Source organism: Nicotiana tabacum, chromosome 5, assembly GCF_000715075.1.
Source record: "Nicotiana tabacum cultivar K326 chromosome 5, ASM71507v2, whole genome shotgun sequence".
NCBI classification, from domain to species: domain Eukaryota; kingdom Viridiplantae; phylum Streptophyta; class Magnoliopsida; order Solanales; family Solanaceae; genus Nicotiana; species Nicotiana tabacum.
In genome coordinates, this window is record NC_134084.1 from 36,247,716 (window position 1) to 36,260,596 (window position 12,881).

Genomic DNA, 12,881 nt, shown 5'->3' on the forward strand with positions numbered 1-12,881 from the left:
AACTCCTACTTCGTCTAGTTCGCAATCATCTAAAAGAACTTCGGGCCTAAAAGCCCTTAGTTCTTGGACGGAGTTCAGGGGTTCTCAAGGTGATAATATTGGTGATAGTTCACAACTAAATGAGCTTCAAGTTTATTTGTCACAGGGACTTGAATCAGAGAATCCCCGCAGCTCCTTCGATGATTTGGAATGATGGAAGGACAAACAAAAACACTATCCGGTTCTTTCAAGGATGACTCGAGATATTTTAAAGTGTTCAAGCTTCAACAGTGGCATCAGAGAGCGCTTTCAGTCAAGCGAGACTTCAAATAGGTGACCATAGAGCGTCTATGAGGGAGATCTTAGAAAAATCAGTACTCTTCAGATATTGGATCCATTCGGAAAGAAGAAATTTTGGACTTGCAGAATCACAACAGGAGATAGACGAAGCTTATGAAGAAATGCTAGCGGAACTTGCGCAGGATGCTGCTTCACCCGAAAGCGATGATGAACAAGCTTCTTTTCCACCACCACCAACGAAAATTCCTCCGGACCTTGAAGGATTATGAGATTTGTTAGAGATAATACATAGACTAATATGTAACTTGTATTTTGGCACATCTTCCTTAGTTTTTTTCCTTTTAATGGTGGTATTAGTACCTTGTTGTGCTCATTCCATTGGGGGGAGAAGACTAAGAAAGATATTGCCATTTTTTGTTAATGTCGTAATAAGAAATGCTAGCGGAACTTGCGCAGGATGCTGCTTCACCCGAAAGCGATGATGAACAAGCTTCTTTTCCACCACCACCAACGAAAATTCCTCCGGACCTTGAAGGATTATGAGATTTGTTAGAGATAATACATAGACTAATATGTAACTTGTATTTTGGCACATCTTCCTTAGTTTTTTTCCTTTTAATGGTGGTATTAGTACCTTGTTGTGCTCATTCCATTGGGGGGAGAAGACTAAGAAAGATATTGCCATTTTTTGTTAATGTCGTAATAATAAAAATTATAAGACATTCCCTTGAATATTTCTTTGCAATTTATTTTGTGTTTAAATTTGATATAGTATATATATTATATATCTAATACATATAAACTATATATATATATCTAATACATATAAACTATATATATATATATATATATATATATAAGCTATATATTATATAAGGCAATATATATACATACTATACATACTATACATACTATATATACTATATATATAATTTACATATAATTTACAAGAAATTGCCTTAGATAAAAAAAAATTCAAAAAAAAATAGCCCGGAACACTTAGGCCCGTGGGCCGGCCCATTTAGCCCCGGGACCATGTGGGCTTAGGCCCACAGTGGGCCGATTCCACCCATCCAAACTGTTTGCCCGGGACCGCCAAAGCCCGGCCTGCCAAAGCCCGAGACCATTTGGCCCGGGACCGTTTGGCCCAACCCGTTTATCCCATTTAGGTCCGGGCCCAGCCTAGGCCCACCTTAGACATGACGTGTGTGGGGACCCTAAAGGCAGCAGACATTCTTAAATGCAAGCTAATTAAGGATATACAAAAAGTTTTAGTCCTCGCTCGTAATAGACATATCTAGGATTTGAAATATATGAATTTTATAATATTTTTAGGTTAATAGATGTAGTAATTATAATCGGTTCATAAATGAATATTTTATATATATGTATATATATATTTAATGAATTTCTTAATATGTATACAAAGTTTGGACAAAATCTATTAAGTCTGGTCAATCCATAAGTTACAAAGCTAAGATAAGCCTCTAAATACACCCTCAAACTTAGTTTTCTAATGTATGTAGTACTTTTTTAAGACTACGAATCATTTTGGATACATCCTCTTCTATTTTTCCATTTTATATTGAGGAGGAAATTGTTTAATCAGATTTGTTCGACAAAGTCGGGCCCAAGAATCAATTTAACTTTGGCATATTACACCTGCTCTTTATAATTTTGCTGTGTAATGCATATAAATAGCCATAGCCATAGCCATAACCATAAACACAGAAAATATTGTAAGTTTTGGTGGTAATTTAACTGAAAATGGCAGCTGAGAGAGTTGTAGAGATTAAGAACAAGCAGGTGTTATTTAAAGATTACGTGAGAGATTCCCTAGAATCAGATATGTGTATAACTACAGAGAAAACAATAAGTTTGAGAGTCCCAGAAGGAACAAAGGGAGTTGTTGTTAAGAATCTCTGCTTGTCTTGTGATCCTTACATGCGTAACCGCATGAATAAATCTGAGATTGATGGCTTCTTCAGTTCTTACTCCCCTGGTTCTGTATGTATATATTCACATTTCCCTCTATTTTTGTGTGCTTGTTTAATTTTAATTCTTTAGTAGGAGTACTATTTATGTGTTTGACAGGGCACGGAGTTTAAAAGAAATGAAAGACTTCTAAAATATGTGATCTTAAACATGTCATGAATTTCTATTACTATAAAAGTATGCATGTATGTCATCGAGGAAAAATAGAAAGTTTAAAATTAAATTATTTTCAAATATAAAAATATGTCACTTATTTTGAAATAGATTAATAAAAAGAGAATACGACATAAAATGGCTGAGAGAGTACATAAAAGACCTCCAAGGAGTTCACACGAACTCAAGTTTAATTTATTATTACTCTACAATTTATCCTTTGAACCGTGTGACCACCTCATGTAAGCTTTTAAATGGGGGTGTGGTTACATAGTTTAACATGATATATGAGTAGATAAAAGTTCTTGGGATCAAATAGAATCATTATCATTCAAGAACCAAAAAATATTTTCACGTGAATAATCAGAACCACACACGAGGGGATATGCGAAACATTATATTAATATAATCAAAAACGTGTTTTCTCTAACAACGGAAGTTTTTAAATAAGGTGGTCATGCAAAACTTAATCTATTTAAAAGGGTTATATCATGCATGCATATTTTTGTACGACTGTTGATTTTGCCATCAATATTTATTGGCGGATGGTGATTGATCACGCTCAATTATGTTTTATAAAAAGAATAAAGCGGTCGTTGCAAATATAATCTGATTTACAAGTCCGGAGTCGAATCCCACAGAAAACTAAGGCTTAGCTACAGTTGTTCACTATCACCAAGAATACAAGCTTGAACAATTCCTAACTTATAGATATTAAGATTCTTGTGTTTAACTAGCTAACTAACAAATTAAAATAATAAATTAACACTAAAGATACTACAGGTTGGAGAAAAGATTAAGGAGGTCTAGAGTTATGATTTTCCTAATTGTCGGAATCTTTCCCACTATGTCTTCTATAATGTCGCCTAAGTATTCTCTACCGATCATGAGCGTCTGTGTGTTGTAATTCTCTCCCGAGTAATTACGACAATTTATTAGACATACTCTCCCGAGTTACGCTAGCTGGCTTTAATTACAACTCACTTAGATCGCACCCAAGATTTCGTTATCCCTAATCCCATCTTTAAACCCTTGGTTATTGATTCCTCACATATCTCGGGAGTGATGTTGTTCAACAACTACCTAAATATGCACTCTCTCCCGAGTAATACATACTAAATAGGCACAGCTAATTGAGGGCCCTTCAATCAACCATAAGAATAATATAGTTGAACAAATAGAGAAAACACTACGGCTCAATTATATAAAAACATAACAAGAATTTATCCTACAAAAGGTTCCATCAAAACCTTAGATAACAAATTAGCTATTCATAATAGTATGTAAAACTACAATATTAAAAGTCATAACCAACAATGAAAAATAGGAAGAAGGAAGTGAGAAACTTGTAGAAGAATTCTCCGCCTTGCTCCTAATGTGTTCTTGCCTCCTTAGGTAGAATCCTCGGTCTCCTTAGCCTCCTTAGGTCTAAATTATGTCAAAAGTATGTCAAAGGTCTTCAAAATACCGTTTTTCCATGTATATATACCAAGTAGGGTTGGGCCCAAACAATTACACCTTCTCCTACGCGAAAAAGGACACATTTTCCGGACAGGACATGAGTGGCCGCGCTTAGACCGTGCATATCCACTTTGATTCTGCCTGACTAGCGTGGCCTAAGCGCGTCCGCGCTATTAACGCGCACTTTTCACCCTGATCCGTTTGGAATTTGGAAAAACGTAAAACATGAAAGTTGTATCCCTTTGAGTTATAGCTTTCCAACTATATATTGTGGAGCACAAATGGAGTTCTGAGCAAAAGGTTATGTGCATTTTACTAGACAGTGCGCAATATGCCTACTCGATTCTTCGTTCGCTTTAACTATCATCCGTTGACCTCCGAACACGATCCCGACTTAATTCCTTGAGCTTTTACTCATGCTTCAAAGCTCCAAATCACTTGAATTCATTCCATAATATTTACATAGCTCGGAATCACTCCTACAAGGCATAAAACACACAGTTACTGCAAAACACTAGCAATTAAAGCTCAAACTCAATTAAAGTGCAGTAAATTAGAGTGTAATAAGTGATTAAAGTACATAATTATAGCCTATCATCAGTGATGGTAGTGGCCCTTTGATATACACAAGTTAAAGGAAAACCAATAAATATTTAACGTGCATGTGCATGCATGGAAGGGCAGCCCGGCTCACAAAGCATCCAATGTTTATACAGGGTCGGGGGAAGGCCGCACTCCAAGGAGGTGTGATGTATGCAGTCTACCTTGATGCAAGCGTCAGTACTTGATTCCATGGCTTGAAGCCGTAGAATTTCTTTGTACTGAAAAATTTGCAATATGTTTGTTTATTCTGTTATATAAAAAATTTTGTGAACAAGTTTTTCTGGAAACAGCCAATTACAGGATTTGGAGTAGCTAAAGTGATTGACTCAAGGGATACAAACTTGAAGAAGGGTGACCTAGTATGGGGAACAACTGGCTGGGAAGAATACACTTTCATAGAACCTACTAATGCTCTTTTCAAAATTGAACATACTGATATACCTCTTTCCTACTATACAGGAATCCTTGGTAAAGTTTCAACTTTTGTTATTGAAGGAATATTTTTTATATTAATAGTTTGTGAAATTCTCTCTTCATCTGCCAGAATTGCTTAGCTGAGAATCCAAGATTTTGAAATAATGAATTCTGAAAGTTTGAATTTTGTGTACCTTAATTGGGGATGACTGGTTTAACGGCATATGCTGGATTTCATGAAGTTGCTAAAGCAAAGAAAGGAGAGAAAGTATTTGTATCGGCGGCATCGGGGTCAGTTGGGCAGCTTGTTGGTCAATTTGCTAAATTGATGGGTTGCTATGTTGTTGCGTGTGCTGGGAGTATTGAAAAAGTAAGCCATTTTTTATTATTTTATCTAGCTTTTATTTTATAGCACCAAATTCATAAAATTGATTTTTGCGACGAACAAATAAGTTAACTCTATATGCTTGGCGGTTTAAATATTTTTCACTATCAGTACATAAAATTGTAAAAATTGCATGGGGCGGCCTATTTGGTCGCCACCATTTAACCTATACCCATTTGTTTTTTAAATTTTTAACTTGTACCCACTTTTTAAATAATTTCAGCCTCCTTTTTCCTCATCCTTCTACTCCTCAAAGTTATATCCGCCTCTTCTTTCTCAAACTTCTCCTTCTCCCTTTTCTGCAAGAAATCTGTTACGGCTATGTATAAAATTGACTATAGTTAAAACCACTAATACATCTCTGTACAAAAGTACCAGAAATTTGCCGCTGAGATCAGTTTAGTTCGTTGGTTTGCCATCATCTCTTCTTTCACAAGTGAACAGATGTAGTTAAATGTCTTCCTTGAAAGTTTGAACAAAGATTCAAATGTAACTGAATTTCCTTTCTGTACTGAAGTCCTTGAGAAGCAACAAATAGAAAGAGGTCATATTTCATTGGCTGTAATTTGCTGAGACTAAAGAGGTTCAAGTTTTCGGCCTTTTTTTCTGAAACTGTTTGCAACCAGGACGACATTTCTCTTAAAAATGTCCAATTGATCTTTTGATATCATATATTGGAAGAGCAAAGCTTAGAACTTCAGCTCTAGAAGTTCACCAATTACAAAAACAAAAACTTCGCCAGTTACAAACAAAAACTTCAGTTCTAGAGCTGAAGTTCGTCAGTTACAAAACAAAAACTTCTTCGCCAGTTACAAAAACAAAAACTTCAGCTCTAAAGCTGTAGTTCGCGAGTTACAAAACAAAAACTTCAGTTCTAGAGCTGAAGTTCGTCAGTTACAAAATAAAAACTTCAGCTCTAGAACTGAACTTCAGGCCCGGCTACTAGAATGCTGAAGTTTTGTGTGATTGCATTTGCTACTTCAGCCTCGTATGCTGAAGTTATGCGAAAAAGCGGGTACGCTTCCAATTTTTTTTACAAAGCTGACACAAGTTAAAACGTAACACAAAAAGCAAGTATAGATGCAAATGCCCTCATAAAATTTAGACACCGCACTTAATACTCGACATATTTCACCATCATATTATTGTGGTATTTTGTGTGAATTGAGAAATGCGCTTTTAATTTTCTAGAAAGAAGTGGTGCAACATGGATATTATATAAGAGAATCCATAACTCATATGGTAACTTATTTATCCGCAATTATTTAGTAAAGTCTTTTTTTAATAGGAAAGTCACTTAAATCATGCTTATAACACTTAGTTGGTCGCTCAACTAGATTTCTCAAGCTTTTCGATGAATAAATACTTATTTTACCCTTTAAATTGTCAAGTTTTATCGTTATTTATTTTTAAAATATTATGATATTTTTTCTCTTTTTAATCTTTATTATGAACTTACGTATAGAACAAATAAATCGTATTTATAAAGTACAACAACAATAACAATAACCCAGTGAAATTTCATAAGTAGATTCTGGGGAGGGTAGTGTGTACGTAGATCTGTAGAGATGCTGCTTCCGATATTCCAATATTATATATGCTAGCAAATTATTTTTTACCTTTTTTACTTTATAAATAAAATTTATTTGTTCTATAGGTAAGTCCATACTATAGTAAAAAGAGAAAAAAAATATAATATTGAAAAAGTAGAAAAAATAGCAGTTGATAATCGGGTAAAATAGGTATTTGACTACCGAAAGTTTGAGAAATATGGTTGAATGATCTTCCATATATTATAGGCGTAGTTAATTGACTTTTTCGTTACAAATAAAAGAAATATAATTTCACTAAATAATTTCGAATAATTAGTAGGGGCGGCTCAAGGGGGAGGCTAGTAAAGTTTTAGGGGCCCAAAAATATTTTTAGTTATGAATTTTTTATCTTATTTTCGCTTAGACAATATTGAAGAAAAAATCTTTAAAAGTAAAAAAAGTACTTAAAAGTAAAAAAAAAATTGTGTATTTTTTAACAATAGAAATATTTTAGAAACATGAATTAAAATACTCAAATCTTCATATTGGTAAATAACGCCTTTTACAGTAAGATCTAAGGTTCACATTGTAAATATATTCTAACATCTTATTAACGTGAATTTTCTTACCAATATAAATATTATATTATATTTTATAAGATAACTACAATATAGACATAAAGAACGAAGAAAAAAAACCAACGTAAATATTAATATTATATTTTGTAAGATAACTACACTATAGATAAAAGAAAGAAAAAGCCCCTTAATAAAATTTGACTTTAGGTCACGAGTTTTGTTGAGACGTCCGTGATTATAAGTGACCATTTAAATAACGAACTCTTCTATGAAGTGTGGAAGCCTACTTGTGTTTCTGCGAATGGATTCAGCATTTTCGAGCATTTTTTATTTTATATGATAAATAGGTACAATTGAGTTAGTTTGCATTTGAAAAGTAAGTGTTATGATTCTTGTACAATAAAGTAAAAATTGGATGATCGAAATTAACCCTTGAATGTCTTATTCTTGGTAACATTATCAAAGAAGATGAACCCTTATGCAATCACTTTATTTTTGCTTTACCACAAAAAAAATGTACATAGTCTTATGTGTTCATCTGGATTCATTTTGTTTATATGTTTCTTGACAAGGTTGATCTATTAAAGCACAAGTTTGGATATGATAATGCTTTCAATTACAAAGAAGAGCATGATCTAGATGCTGCATTGAAGCGGTAAATATGACGTACTAAAATTTTATTGTATTAGCTTGTAACGTTAATACTGAATAATTAATTAGTCAAGTCTATATTTTGATATTTCTTTTTATTATCAACCGAAAAGGATCAGAACTGCTTTTATACTATACGAAATAAAATAATTTTACCCTCCATTAAAATTTGATATCAAATCTACCCTGTCAGGACCAAAGTAGCTCACTCATTTTTACACTTTTTAAATCCCAATTTTTTTCTTCATCGTGTTTAAAATATCCTAATCACCCTCCGCCCCCTTTTTTTACCGGCCCCCCTACCCCCTTACTTTTATACCCCACCCAGCCCCTTATTTTATTTTTTTATTTTTATTTCTTATTTCTCTTCTTTTATTTTCATTCTCTTTCTTCTTCCTCTCTCTTCAACCTTCATTGAAGACCTTCTTTCACCAAATTGAATTACTGTGATTGAACAGGAATATAAGTAAAACTAAGACAAATAAATTAAGCTCACTACACAACTGATTATGGGAATAATCAACCTTGCTCTTTAATTGAATTAATGAAAAGGACTGAAACAATAAATGAGAACAAAGAAGATAGAGGATAATTAATTTTTCTTTTCTTATTCTATTTTGTCTAAAGAAAATAAAAATTTCTTGTTGTTCCAATTTTCTCAAATTAGGGAATCTTGAAACGAAGCTACTAAGCCCATTAAATGAAGTCAAGGGATTTGCTTACAAAACTATATTTTTCCTTTAGATCTTTTCTTTTTTTGCTAAAAAAACTAGCAATTGCAGGTCAAGTTGGTTCTTAATATTTGATTGACTTTTCACCTAAAAGCAAGAGAACAAATTTGTTTGACTCTTTAAATTTTCATTTTAAGTAGAGTAGATATATTGGATTTTGGATAATAAATTCCTAATTTGCTTTAGCTATCAATAGAACCAATAAAATAAATTTTTGGGCTCTTTGTGGAGCTATGATGAAGTTCTTTAATGGAGGTTAAAAAGAGAAGGAGAAGAAAGAGAAAAAAATGAAAGAGGAGAAAAAATAAAAATAAAAATAACGAGTCGGGTGGGGTATAAAAGTAAGGGCGGGTAAGGGGTCTACTAAGAAAAGGAAGGCGGAGGGGGAGGGTGATTAGGACATGTAGCATTTTAAATCGGATTAAGAATATGATTGGAGTTTAACAAAAATAAGTCTGTTAGTCTAAGGGCATAAATGACCTATTTTAGTCACGGCATGGGCGATTTTGATAACAACTTTTAACGCAGAGTAAAATTGTTCTATTTCATATAGTGCAAGAACAGTTTTGACCCCTTTCTGTATTATTAATTATCACAGATACTTTCCTGAAGGGATTGATATCTACTTTGAAAATATTGGGGGAAAGATGTTGGATGTTGTGCTTCTAAATATGAGAAATTTTGGTCGGATTGCTGTGTGTGGAATGATCTCCCAATACAATCAAGAAAATCATGAAGGGATTAAAAATTTGATGGAAATTATCTATAAGCGCGTCCGAGTTGAAGGATTCCTTTACTTTGACTACTTACTTCAATACTCAAAGTTTTTAGAAACTGTATTACCTCTTATTAGAGAAGGGAAAATGGATTACATTGAAGACTTAGCTGAAGGTCTCGACAATGGCCCTGCTGCACTTGTGGGGATATTTAGTGGCCACAACATTGGAAAACAAGTGATTAAAGTTGCTCACGAGTGATCTTCCTCATTGTTTATTTAATTTGCATTTCTCTATGCCTCCAATGAGTTAGTTTTGGCTTTGTTTGTCGTAGCTTGACTGAACTTTAATCAGTTAAAGCATTTATATCAATATTAGGGAGTGTTTGTACTAGAATAAGATCATCGTGATAAGAATAAATTATTCTTGTGTTAAAATAGCGGAGCGTCCGTAATATAAGACGAGAAGCTTATGTTCTTTTATGTGGTTAAAATATGAAAAGACGCTGCCAAAAAATACATTTTTTCGGCATGAAAAAACCGACTAACAATACCGGATGCTTTTGATTAATTTTTTGAAAATATATTTTAATTTTTTTATGAAACAGACCGAATTGCACCAAAATGCAAAAAATCATTTTTTCAAATATTCGACTGGTAGTGCGTATTATGAAATTTATTTCCAACAAATCGACCAACTTCGATTAGTCTTTATGATGACGCAAAAAGTCATCACTTGTTTTAAAAATAAATTCTGTATTCCGAGGCCTTAAAAACCTCTTTCTGCACCACCTCGATTTGCGTACGCAGTCGGGGGCGTATAGCCGAAAAACCAATATGTGGAAATCTGTGAAAAATGATGAGTTTTGACTTTAAAATGAATTTAAGTTGACTTCGGTCAACATTTTGTGTAAACGGACCCGGACCCATGATTTGACGGTCTCGGAGCGTCCGTAGGAAAATATGGGACTTGGGCGTATGCCCGGAATCGAATTCTGAGGTCTCAAGCCCGAGAAATGAATTTTTTAAAGAAAATTATTTTCTGGAATATTTATGAGTTTTTGGAAATGAAATGTGTTTAAAACGTGATGGTATCGGGCCCGTATTTTGGTTTCGGAGCCCAGTACAGATTTTATATGTGATCTAAGATGAGTCTGTGAAATTTGGTAAGAAACGGACTTGAAATGACGTGAACCGGACCGTATTTGAGAAAATTGGGAAAAAATTGAAGTTCTTAAGTGATTTCATGATTTTAATGCTAAATTCATATTTGTCAATGTTATTTTGGTGATTTGAATGCATGAGCAAGTCCGTATGATGTTTTTAGGTTGGTGTGCATGTTTGGTTTGGAGCCCCCAGGGCTCGGGTGAGTTTTGGATAGGCCACAAAGTAGAATTGGACTTGAAAAAAATTGCAGGTTTCAGCTATTCTATTGCAGGCCTGCATGCGAAGCCTGGCTCGCAAATGCGAGGGTTGGGTCGCAAATGCGAACTAGCCCAGGCCAGCCTTCCCTCGCAAATGCGAGTTTTTCATCGCAAATGTGATGCCCCCCCAGTTACTGCCTTAGTCGCAAATGCGACTCCTGTACCGCAAATGCGACTTCGCATTTGCGAGAGGTTTATCGCAAATGCGAAGAAGATCGGAAAATAGACTAGGTCACAAATGCGACATTTTGTTCGCAAATGCGAAGGTCTCAGAATTCTGAAGGGTTCGCAATTGCGAACACCGGTCGCAATTGTGACATCAGACACCTGTAAATTTATACTTAGACGCATTTTCAACAATTTTTCACACTCTTTCAAAACCAAAACACCCTAGGGCGATTTTTCAAAGACAACTTCTTCTCCAAATCGATTGTAAGTGATTTCTAACTAGTTTTCTTCAATCCTTAACATCTTTTTACATGATTTCAACTCAAAATCAATGATTTTCATGGGGGAAATTGGGTGTTTTTGGTAGAACCTAGGTTTTTCAAATTTTGGGGATTTGGACCTCGATTTGAGGTCTGATTTCAAAACAAATTACATATTTGGGTTCGTGGGGGAATGGGTAATCGGGTTTTGGTTCGAACCTCGGATTTGACCATGTGGGCCCGGGGGCAATTTTTGACTTTTTGGGCAAAATTTTGAAAAAATTATTTTCATGCATTAGAATTGATTCATTTAGCATTTATTGACGTAATTGAGTAACTTGTGGCTAGATACGAGCGAATTGGTAGTGGAATTAAGAGGTAAAGCAATAATTGAGACTTGAATTGTTTTCGTGGCATCGAGGTTAGTGTTTGGTCTAACCTTAGCTTGAGTGATTAAGAGTCATGTCTTATTTGCTATGTGGTAACTGTGGAGTACGACGTAGAGGCATGGTGATGAGTATCTATACGTCGGTGTCAAGCATGCCCGTAAGTCTTGTATTGTAATTGTTATGATACGTTGTGGTTTATTGCGCTTCATATGAGGATTATTATTATTGTTCCCTTGTCGGGATGTTATTATCATTATTGTTCTCTTGTCGGGATGTTATTGTCATATTATTGTTCCCTTGCCGGGATGTTTGTTTGATACTATTGTTCCCTTGCCGGGATGTTGTTGAAATATTATTGTTCCCTTGCCGGGATGTTGTTATATTGCTCTTGTTCCCTTACCGGGATTCTTTTGTGATTGTTGTTGATTTGTAAATGGGATCAGGTGGCACGCCGCCACAGAAATATATGAAATGGGAGCGGGTTTCACGCTTGCAACGTGATATATGAAATGGGAGCGGGTTGCATGCCTGCAATGAGATATATGAAATGGGAGCGGGTTGCACGCCTGCAACAAGATATATAAAATGGGAGCGGGTTGCACGCCTGCAACGAGATATATGAAATGAGATCAGGTTGCACGCCTGCAACGAGATACATGAAATGGGATCGGGTTGCACGCCTGCAATAAGATGTGAAATGAAAGTGAATTCTACATTTGTTTTCCTTATCCTTGTTAGTAATTGGATTTTGGTTTCTTTGTATTCCTGTTGATATTCTGTTGTTATCTGTTATTCCCCGAAGCATGTTTTCCCCCTCCCATCTTTAACTGTAATTATCTGCTTTTATTTTTCCGTTGTATATGATTTAACTGCACAGGTTTATTTGGTAGCTGGTCCTAGCCTCGTCACTACTTCGCCGAGGTTAGGGTAGGCACTTACCAGCACATAGGGTCGGTTATGCTGATACTACACTCTGCACTGTGTGCAGATACTGGTACCGGAGCATTTGGACCACAGTGAGATTGCTGCCTTTAGTCCAACAGGCGACCCGAGGTAGTCCTGCAGACGTCCGCGGGCCTTTGTCACCTCCTATCTTTCCTCTTTCTGTTTTTACTTATTCAGTGACAGACTTATGTATTTCAT

At 35.1% G+C, this 12,881-nt stretch overlaps 1 protein-coding gene across 2 annotated transcripts; it reads left to right on the forward strand.

The window, feature by feature from the left end:
* Positions 1–2,024: 2,024 nt before the first annotated feature.
* LOC107782928 (2-alkenal reductase (NADP(+)-dependent)-like) lies at positions 2,025–9,902 on the forward strand. 2 transcript variants are annotated; one of them, XM_075252660.1, is made up of 5 exons: positions 2,025–2,286; positions 4,782–4,959; positions 5,148–5,275; positions 7,973–8,055; positions 9,381–9,902. In XM_075252660.1, the coding sequence occupies exons 1-5, from the start codon at positions 2,047–2,049 to the stop codon at positions 9,757–9,759; spliced, it is 1,008 nt and encodes a 335-aa protein (XP_075108761.1). In that variant the 5' UTR covers positions 2,025–2,046; the 3' UTR covers positions 9,760–9,902. The 2 variants fall into 2 exon arrangements, with proteins under 2 accessions (XP_075108761.1, XP_075108762.1); XM_075252661.1 differs by having other exon boundaries at positions 4,782–4,954; positions 5,104–5,275.
* Positions 9,903–12,881: the final 2,979 nt, after the last annotated feature.

What these genes read in the sequence shown, in the direction of transcription:
- LOC107782928 (XM_075252661.1), top strand. Translation starts at nt 2,047, where the DNA reads ATGGCAGCTGAGAGAGTTGTAGAGATTAAGAACAAGCAGGTGTTATTT. An exon ending in CTTTCCTACTATACAGGAAT is followed by an intron (nt 4,955 to 5,103) that starts CCTTGGTAAAGT and finishes TTGTGTACCTTA; the next exon opens with ATTGGGGATGACTGGTTTAA. An exon ending in GTGCTGGGAGTATTGAAAAA is followed by an intron (nt 5,276 to 7,972) that starts GTAAGCCATTTT and finishes TTTCTTGACAAG; the next exon opens with GTTGATCTATTAAAGCACAA.